At 41.8% G+C, this 9,350-nt stretch overlaps 2 protein-coding genes across 3 annotated transcripts; one reads left to right on the plus strand and one right to left on the minus strand.

The window, feature by feature from the left end:
- Window positions 1–697: 697 nt before the first annotated feature.
- Window positions 698–3,816, minus strand: LOC118419814 (60S ribosomal protein L9-like). The gene is made up of 6 exons (XM_035826420.1): window positions 3,722–3,816; window positions 2,887–2,934; window positions 2,481–2,560; window positions 1,995–2,120; window positions 1,285–1,498; window positions 698–853 (listed from the first exon to the last, which is right to left on the minus strand). The coding sequence occupies exons 2-6, from the start codon at window positions 2,930–2,932 to the stop codon at window positions 747–749; spliced, it is 573 nt and encodes a 190-aa protein (XP_035682313.1). The 5' UTR covers window positions 2,933–2,934; window positions 3,722–3,816; the 3' UTR covers window positions 698–746.
- On the plus strand, window positions 3,783–9,156 carry LOC118419813 (histone PARylation factor 1-like). Of its 2 annotated transcripts, none has more exons than XM_035826417.1 (8): window positions 3,783–3,909; window positions 4,259–4,340; window positions 4,509–4,613; window positions 6,778–6,964; window positions 7,440–7,538; window positions 7,976–8,126; window positions 8,338–8,425; window positions 8,838–9,156. In XM_035826417.1, exons 1-8 carry the CDS (start codon window positions 3,895–3,897, stop codon window positions 9,143–9,145), a joined length of 1,035 nt encoding a protein of 344 aa, XP_035682310.1. In that variant the 5' UTR covers window positions 3,783–3,894; the 3' UTR covers window positions 9,146–9,156. The 2 variants fall into 2 exon arrangements, with proteins under 2 accessions (XP_035682310.1, XP_035682312.1); XM_035826419.1 differs by having other exon boundaries at window positions 4,512–4,613.
- The last annotated feature ends 194 nt before the right edge of the window (window positions 9,157–9,350 follow it).

The raw sequence follows: 9,350 nt of genomic DNA on the forward strand, positions 1-9,350 counted from the left end.
CAGGAAACACTCCAATAGCCTCTGTTACGATAAGACTTTGGATTTCATACTTTGGATTTGTGCCTCCTGGATAGAGAGGATGATCAACCGAGACAAATTGTGCAAATCAGGACCTTATTTGCATAATCAATTGAAAAAAATATAAATACTTCACTTGAAAAGATTGAAACCATTTGGCAAAGTTATGAGGTCATGGAACTCTAGTTACTTATACAGTCTATGGTGACCTTGCCCAGGTTTTAGTGGAAAGGCTGTTAGCTGGCTGCCAGGTCCAGGGAACTTGCAGTTGGGTGGAAGGTGAACTGATTTGGCTATGCTCTGGAAGCACAATAATTGGAACCTGCTCCCAACCAGATACCCTGAAACCAAGGCAAGCTCACCTTAGACCAGGTTACAGCAGTATCAGCTGGATATCTTCCGGCACTTAATATTTGCTGCTGCAATAGACATAAGCTATCCAGTTTCTTAAACTACATGTATCCTGATATTTGGGATACCAATATCATTAACAATGGCAGACTTGTTGTGTAGAGTATTAGTTCTTGAACTTCAAGAACCAGAACTTCTGCACTACATATATCTTCCTGTTAAATCATCACCCACCTACCATATGTAATTTGACAGCCTTTGCACTAAAAAGTACTGTCAACTCAACTGTCAATGTGAAGATAACAACACAAAGTGATGAAAAAAAGACTGGGTATTTCACAGTTTTATTTCATAGTTTCTCCTATGTATGGAAATGTCTAGTCTTCGGCCTCCTCGATGGTGGTCCTTTCTGAGACGTAGATTCCATCCAAGAACTTGCGGATGTCCTTGTTCTTCACAGTTGTGCTCTGTTGGACAAGGGCAGCTGTTGGGGAGATAAACAGATACGTCTATCAAAACTTGTGATGGCATGAAAACTGCACAAAGCAAAGAACCAAAGTACTATGGCACTATTAGCTCTCCATCAATATCTTGGACCTGTTTAAAGGACCTGTAAGGGATGTCTCGAGGGACCTGTCCTTCCGTCCTGGGACGGAAATCTGCTTTTTAGGACGGAACATAATGACAAAAATTACATGAAACTTACTGTTGAAATTGTACTTTCACAAGCTTAAAATGACATATTTATCCAGGAAAATCAACAACATGGACTCCCAAAGAATGAGCGGAAAAAAATTTAAGCTGGAGAGAGCCCTGGAACTCACCATCACCGTATCCAATTTTCTGTGTTTTAAACGTCACAGCATGCCTTACAAAGAAGTAGCCAGATGAATCTAAAGAAAGATTCCTACACACCTGAGCGAGAGACCTGTTCCAGATCATTCCCTTCCAGGTACAGCTCGTCCTTCATGGCTGTGGAGAGGATGACTTTGATGCCTTCGCTCATCCTCACGCGGCGGATCACCTTCTCACCCAGGAAGTTCCTGATGTCCAGGACGGAGTTCCCCTCGGACACGGTGCAGTTGATGGGGAAATGGGCGTACACTGACCTCATCTTGTAGCGGTAACCCTAATAATGGCAGATACGTCATTGACTCGTTCGAGGAGGAAATGTATTAATAGATAGAGTAAGATAAAAAGGGGAAAAAAGACAGGAAAGCTATAAAGTCATGCAAAGTTAACATTTTTGGGATCGTACAGCTTAAAGGCACGGTGTTTGTCCCCGAACTCTTTGGTGTCATTCAAATATTCTGATACATCATTGATCTTGTACCCTTTTTTCAGTCACTGAACACGACTTTCTTCACTCATGTGGAAATGAGTATCTAGCTTCAGTGACATCCCTTGGATAAGTCCAGTGTTTGGGGAGTCACACCTCAAATAGGTTTGGTTTGGTTTGTTTAAGTTCAAGAACTCACCACAGTTACCGAAAAGAGTAGGGGTCCTTCCCCGAGTGAGTGGAACAATCTGTTCTTCTCACCCACACACCCCCTATGCCCGATTTTCCAACCCCCCCACTCTTCCCTTTCCCAACTTCCCTTTGTCTCCCTGGAAAAGGTTCTTACCAGTGTGACACCCTTGATCATGTTGTTAACATGGCTGCAGACAGTCCGCACACAGGCCAGTTCCTTACGGTTTCCAAACCACTTCTTAACCTGCAGCTTCTTCTTGCCAAGCATCTTCATCTCAACCTAATGAGGGGAAGGCTCAAGTTAGTACTGTAGGCATAGGACCAGAACAACTGTGTTCAAATATCTCAAATATCTGTAGTTATCTACTAGTCACTGTCATGCTAACATACAACATTTTGGGGATTGTATGACTTAAAAGGCAGGGTGTTTGGCCCAGAGCCCGAAGGTTCAAATCTGCTGCTATGTCATTGGTCTTATACCCTTGGTAAAGGCACTTATAAGTTATATATGAAATATAGCGTCATATAACGTCTTTGGATACACAAACTGTAAAGCTTTGTTTCCTATACAAAAATTTGCATGGGTTACCTTACGACTTTAAGAGCTATAGTATAATATAAAAGTTGAAGTGATTCTTACATTGAGATGTTTGAAGCTTTTCTTCAGGGTTCCCCTTTTGCCCTTCACAGTGACCACCCGGGCATTGACACTCACGGTGACTGGAATAAAAAAAAGAATAACTTGTTTAACTAAAAAGTTGTTAGCCATTCTTCAAATGTTCACATTCATATATTTGAAGCCTGAAAGTTTGCTTGATTAAAGGAATGCTAATATCCAAAATTCAGTACTTGTCATGTAACAGATATTCTTGTATGTTGATGTAATGTACTGTACTTAATCAAGCAAGAAAAACATACTCATACTCAGAGCAAATCCCTCTCGCTAACAAGGTTTTAAAGCTTAAGTATTTACAATTTTAGTAAGTTATTATGGTTGAGAAAAAGATGAGGAAAAACAATACATAAAACGTGGCTTGAATACTTACTCCCGTCGGGGATCTTCACCTCCTCGCTTGATTTGATGGTCCTCATGGCTATATAAAAAATGTAAAAATCAACATCACATTCAAATAGCAGCTTGTAACATAAGTTACCCAAATTTGTTGTGGTGACACTTCACAGTTCACTTATGTTAAATTGTTAAATATCATTGACTATTAATAAGTGCGTGACGAGATGTTGAAATTGATGTGATGAACATTCCCATTCTCCCAAATTATGACACGACTTGCTTAGACCATCTAGATCATAGGACGTGTCATAGTATATGCAACATAACATATACAAACAAATCTCGACAGTTCTCCAAAACATAAATTAAATAACAGAAGTACCAACATAACAGAACTAGTCATTGCTGTACTTTCATTTTAACCTATTGCAGCAGATATTTAACAACATCTCGTTCATAAATTATTCTAAAACGTTAACTTATAGATAATTCTGTCATAGAAGAAACCGTAGTTAACTTCGCCTTACGGTATTGACGTGCCTTTTCTCCTTTACTATGTACGCAAAACAAGTTATGTCTTGGCAAGATCTTAAGGCGTAAACACATACAAATCTCTACGTGTTGTACATTCTGTGGGGAATAAAATAAGAGTAAAATTTTGTCCATGTCGCCATGTTGGAAATCGGTCCGTGATCGAGTGTTGAAATCACGGCCTCCAAGCTTTCGTATCAATACGGTTTTACAAAAAAGAACGATACCAACATCGATGTTATAATGTTTTCTGTTAGTTTTGCACGTTTTTCAGACCTGATGATTCTAAATTGGCTAAATATTAGAAGGATTGTGTGGTGATTTCGTATCAAGCTTACCTCTAGAGCAATGGAGGAAAGAAAGAGGAAGTACAAAGCATTGTGGGAGCGGAAGTAAACCGGGATGCTAGGTCTTTGTATTCTGTGTGTGGATTGACTGATGATGAGAGCAGCTATCCAATCACAGAATCTGTTTTAGATCTTTGTAAGGGAGTTTTCGCGGGAAATGAAACATGGCGGACAAGAAGGTGAGTCCACGCTTGATGTGTGGTGAAAATTCGTTTGGCGCGGATTTAAAGCTTTTTGTGTACGAGTCACATTTGTCAGAGCTTAAGAAACACCGCTCAAATGCTGTAGTGATGCAATAACGTAATGCTAAACGCTTACGTTGAACTGAAGCAGTTGAAAAGTTCCTTGCTTGAGTTGCTGTGATTAAAACACGTTATAATTTGCTACCATCATGATTTGTTGGTTCATTTAGAAGAGAACGTTTAGAAGCAACAGCCCAGGGTTAAAGGCTTCCAATACGTTTTCTAGTCGATAGAGCATTGCAAGAACATTTCGTTCACGGTTTGCCTGTCTGCCATGAACACACAGAGTAAGAAATCCGGACCTGCTCAACCCCCGCGGAAGAAAGCTAAGACAGACGATGGTGGAGGCGACAGTGGCACCAGAACAGGTTTGTAGTTTGAATCCCTCTGTTGATCGGACTGTAGTGTGCTGAAAGTTTCATATCATGGTTCAATGCAAAGTAACTACCCCCAAAGGCATACAGTACATTAATGGGTCTCATACTTGACATGATGTTTTCTTATGATTTTTAAACCAGTATTGATCCACCCCTTAGCTGCACTTCATGATGATCTAAAGGCCAAGTTCAAAGTTGATCTGCCTGATGATTTCTACCAGCTCTGGGACTTCTGTAAGACTCTGGATGCAACAAATCCTGCAGGTCAGTGTGACGTTATAATAATAATCACTATTTTGCCACCCAAATTATGAGTAATGAGACTGTTTAACGTGGTGGAGGCACCTCCTCGAGCACAGGACCCCCGTTTTACATCCCTCCCAGAAGACGATTTTGTGGAAAGCTTCGTGAGGCTACAGAAATCCGGTCGTCCTTGGTTGGGGGTCTCCCATCCAAGAACTGATGGGACCTCGCGTTGCTTAACTTCAGAGATCGAGGGATCGGGTGTACCAACGTGCCACACGGCCGTAGTAATGAAACGCATTTCACCTTGGCTGCTAGTGCAGACATCCTGTAAATAGTGCAGAAACAGAAACAGTGTCTACACATCAACCAATCAGAACTTTCTTAGTATATCTCTAGGATTTCCATATCCTCCTGTGTTGTCCTTCTGGGTGGCTGTTTATCAATGGCTTGTTTTTCGCTGTTTTCTGACATGCAGTAGGAAGTTGAAACAGTGGTACAGTCATCTCTGTTTAATAGTGTCGGACATCTTGGCTTCACCTCATTTGCATATGCTAATGTTAGGGACCGTACGGCATTTAGCGAGGGGGGAGGGCCGGTCGCCAGGGGGGGGAGGGCCAAGCAAAAAAATATTTTGCCAGGGGGAGGGCCTAGCAATTTTTTTCTTACTTGGGGGGAGGGCCAAGCAAAAAAAATAGCTTGGTCTGCCAGCAAAATATGTCCCTTAAAATCCAAGAAACGGCGTTTCAGAGGGTCAAGGTTTCAAAATTTTTCTGGACCTCTGCAAGGGATCGCCCGAGGTTGGCGCTCGGGATACAGTGAAAATGCGAAAGGGAGGGGGCGGGGCTTATGCATGACGCCCTCGAAAACCTTCTTCACGTACAGAAATGTTATTAAACTCTAGATTAGTCTGCTAGCAAAATTTACCCCTGTCTTATTGCCCTCAAAATGTAAGAAATGGCGTTCAGAGCTCGAGGGTAAATATTTGCAAATTTCCCTGGATCCCTTTTGACGTGACCGGCCTCGCGCCTTTGATGACCGACATCGTGATAATGTGTTTGGGGGGGATTTAATTTTGTATTTCTAAATTGGAATGCTATTAAAGTTAGCTTTGTTTGTCAGCAAAATATCTCCTCAAACTGAAGGAAATAGCTTTTAAGAGGGTCAAGATTTCAAAATTCTCCCGGACCTACCTTGCGATTCTTCGTGCCTTTGGCGCCAAACATGGTGTTCGGAACGTCGTTCTCAAAAACTTGAAACCCTCGTATTTTTTTTTCATAGAAATGTCATCTAACCAGCAAATTTTCCCATAAAAAAGCAATGCAGGAAATCGTGGCAAAAAAAGCGTGGCATTTCTAAAAGATCTCCTGCAAGTCTGCGGTCTCACACCCGCCCAGATGTCTGCGCCCGCCGGCGGCTAGAGAGAGGCGACTGGTCTTACCCCGCCGTGGGAAAATCAGCGTCACGCGTCGGCGCCCCCTCCCCACTACAGTTTTGGAAGTCGAATCGTGCTGTCGTTTTGGTTTTCATTTTTTCCCCCCGATTTACCGTAAGTTATTACCACCACAGAACCAAGAAAAAGTCCAAAATATATGCAAATTGAAAATAGTTTCCGTCAAGTCGCTCAGGCCCGCGAGCTTGCAATACGTAAATTTAGGGAGCGGGGCGCGCGCCGCTTCGTGGCGCAAATCTACTAGAAATCCAGGTACAAATGCTTTTTAGGTGTTGTTTTAATATCAAAACAATGAAATAGCTTCTATAAAGCAAATATTTATGCCTCTATGAAGCAGATATTTATCCCTCTATCAAGCAGATATTTTGTGCCATTCTGTTTTCCTTTTTTTACTAGCGGTGAGAGATCTGCTTCTCGATGAAAATCATGAAAAAGTATGACGCAAAGCACATTTCCAAATGCGGGAGCGCAGTGTTTTATTGGCGTCTTGAATATTTTTTTTCAAATTTGATAGGAGGGGGGAGGGCCAAGCAAAAATATTTTGTCTTGGGGGGAGGGCCTAGCAAAAAAAAATTTACCTGGGGGGAGGGCCATGCAAAAATTTTTTGACCCGACCCTCTGGCGACCGGCCCTCCCCCCTCACTAAACGCCGTACGGTCCCTTACTCAGCTTGATTATGCTGTGTGTCGTAGAAGTTGAGACCTTGATTTTCATGTACATTTTCCTTTATAGGAGCATTGGACGACGCACTGGGCCTGGAGCTTGTTGGTCCTTATGATCTCCTTGCTGACAAGGTGGTCACAGAAGGTGCTCAAGATGCAGACTTCCTCCTGCACTGGAGATACTTCTACGACCCACCTGAGTTCCTAACTGTCATAAAGGGAGATGACGAGACACAGCATCATATTGGTTACTTCAGGTATATGACGAGTTATGGGCTGTAACTATCGTACCCTATTACTTGTACTATAATACAAGGAGAAGGAGAGGGTGGACTTGGTCCGGGCAAGCAGCCCGCGATGATGATGATGATAATACACTACCATGATGTACATGTGTATGTAGCACAATGTGCTGATGAGCGTTATATATTGAAATGCATGGACATACCCTCCTTATAAGTAGTGTCATAAAAACCCATTGTGACACTGTACATGTGTTAGCTTCCAATGTGGTTTCGTTTCACAGCAGAAAGAAGAATGAGGTTTTTGCTGTGTTTTAAATTCTCCATAAAACAATTCTGATGTACAGTAGTCATACAAGGAAGGTATATTAATTGTGTTATGGACTCATGGTGGAGAGGTCACAGTGAAATGGACCCAACACAGAAGTTTGAAGATTTACAATACTTAATGTTCTTTGCACTTGTGTAAGATGTGTTGTTTCTATTACAGAGATGAACCTAACAAGAAACCAGTGTTTGTAGCCTCCAACCATGCCCAGAAGAACCACACCATTTCCCCCCAGGGAGATAACCTGTTTGCAGCTGTCAAGTATGTCTATTCTACTTGTATCTTGTCTTAAGCCCTCTTGCTACAGTTTGAAAAGGGCAGTGTAGCCTATTTGAGGTCTTAGGGACAGTGGATTGTTATCCCTCTCTATGTAGGGAATGGTATTGGAGCCCATAACTCTCCTGCCATTTTTTTACCTCCCCACCAAAGGTCAGGTACAATACATTTTTATACCTGGGTGGATTGTCCTGTAAAGTGCCTTTCCCAGGGACACAACGTCTATCCTGGAATGCTTGGAGTTGAAATCTTGACCTCTCTCCGCTTGCCTAGCAATTTGGCCACTGGGCCTTCAACATGGACTGAAAAAAAGATAGCAAAAAGTGCTAAATCCTAATCACTCACTATTTAATCACTTGGTATGTCAACCAGGTGTATGTAGCCTGTTTAAGTGCCATCTAATTTTTTCATTTAATTTCTAGATTACATCTCAACAAAGTCTTGAAACAAACCAAGGACAAGAAGAAGAAAGAAGGGTTGAACAAACTGTCTGTCAAACTGGAACAGCAGGCAAAGGAGGGAGGGTACTCACTCGAGGAACGACCTGCATCTTTCAAGGGAAGACGGAAGAAGGTAAGTCGTGTTTAGATTTCTAGGGGAATAATTAGAAAAAGTCAGTATCTGGAATTATGTCTACTCAGAACTTCAGATTCAAGATTTAACACTTAGTGTTTCACTATTACATAATACTGTTAATCTGTTGTTAACCTGTGTTAAAAACAGATGGAATCGTCACATGTAAAGAAGACAACTACAGGTTTTGTTTTTACATATTTGTTCACAGATGGTGACCCCAACGTTCCATGGTGCTGGAATCGTGGTGCCCTTGGACAGTAATGAGGTGGGCTACCGGGAGCTCCCTGAGACTGATGGTAAGGACGTCTTACAACCACTGTTTCTATTGCTTCCACATTTCACCTGTCATTTGAACAGTGCTGTAAATGCATTAGCATGTACTTTTGCAATGGTTTTTGTTGTAGGTTTTTGCACTTTGGTAACATAGAAAGAAAGAAATCACCTATTCACAGTTTTAGGATTTCACTGCATAAGGTCACTGTGAAAACTATGAAAATAAAATCACTACAAACATTTCACAATTTACAGTATTTTGAAGTGAAACATGCAGTGAATTATCAGTAGCCTTCCTTACCCTCTTTCTGCCGCCTAATAACCAATATAGATTTGGTGTTAAATATCATGCTTAAGGTTAAACTGAAATGACTTGCATTGAAGGTTTAGAAGAAAAGAGACATTTGTAGTTAACTTATATTCTATTCATCATAGGTGATCTTAAGAAGATGCTGAAGAAAGTCGTTGAGGCAAAGGATGACGATGAGCGGATGACACATTTCGGCGACCTGCAGGAAATCATCACTCTGGTGCAGTTTGCGAATGACGAGTGTGACTACGGGATGGGGTACGAGTTGGGAATAGACCTGTTCTGTTACGGGTCGCACTTCTTCCACAAGGTCATCAGGAACCTGTTACCGCTGGCGTATCAGCTGTTGGGGAGAGACGACTTCGGAACAGTCATCGAGGCACATCTAGACGACAGGAGAAAAACAGATCTGGCCAGGCTCAGGCAAAAGTGACTGTTAAATGTTAACATACTATGGCTTGTTTGTACTTTGTGGATTTGGTGCTCTATTTGGTGCTTATCCTTTCTGTGGCAAATATTTTAGCTCTAATATGAGGACCGCTTTCACACGACATGTGCAACTATCCTAATCTGGAGAGGTACTTAATGACCGCTTCTTTCAACTCACCTTGATACAGATGTAGCACTTTTACAAAGCT

Source organism: Branchiostoma floridae, chromosome 7 (assembly GCF_000003815.2).
Source record: "Branchiostoma floridae strain S238N-H82 chromosome 7, Bfl_VNyyK, whole genome shotgun sequence".
In the NCBI taxonomy this organism is placed as follows: Eukaryota; Metazoa; Chordata; class Leptocardii; order Amphioxiformes; family Branchiostomatidae; genus Branchiostoma; species Branchiostoma floridae.

Excerpts from the sequence above, each read along its gene's own strand:
- LOC118419814 (XM_035826420.1), bottom strand. The coding sequence starts at position 2,932 with ATGAGGACCATCAAATCAAGCGAGGAGGTGAAGATCCCCGACGGGA. Across the intron at positions 2,121-2,480 it reads AAAGCTTCAAACATCTCAAT|GTTGAGATGAAGATGCTTGG; the intron begins GTAAGAATCACT and ends TCCCCTCATTAG. Across the intron at positions 854-1,284 it reads GGAACAGGTCTCTCGCTCAG|CTGCCCTTGTCCAACAGAGC; the intron begins GTGTGTAGGAAT and ends TCTCCCCAACAG.
- LOC118419813 (XM_035826417.1), top strand. Across the intron at positions 6,965-7,439 it reads CATCATATTGGTTACTTCAG|AGATGAACCTAACAAGAAAC; the intron begins GTATATGACGAG and ends TTTCTATTACAG. Across the intron at positions 8,426-8,837 it reads GGAGCTCCCTGAGACTGATG|GTGATCTTAAGAAGATGCTG; the intron begins GTAAGGACGTCT and ends TATTCATCATAG.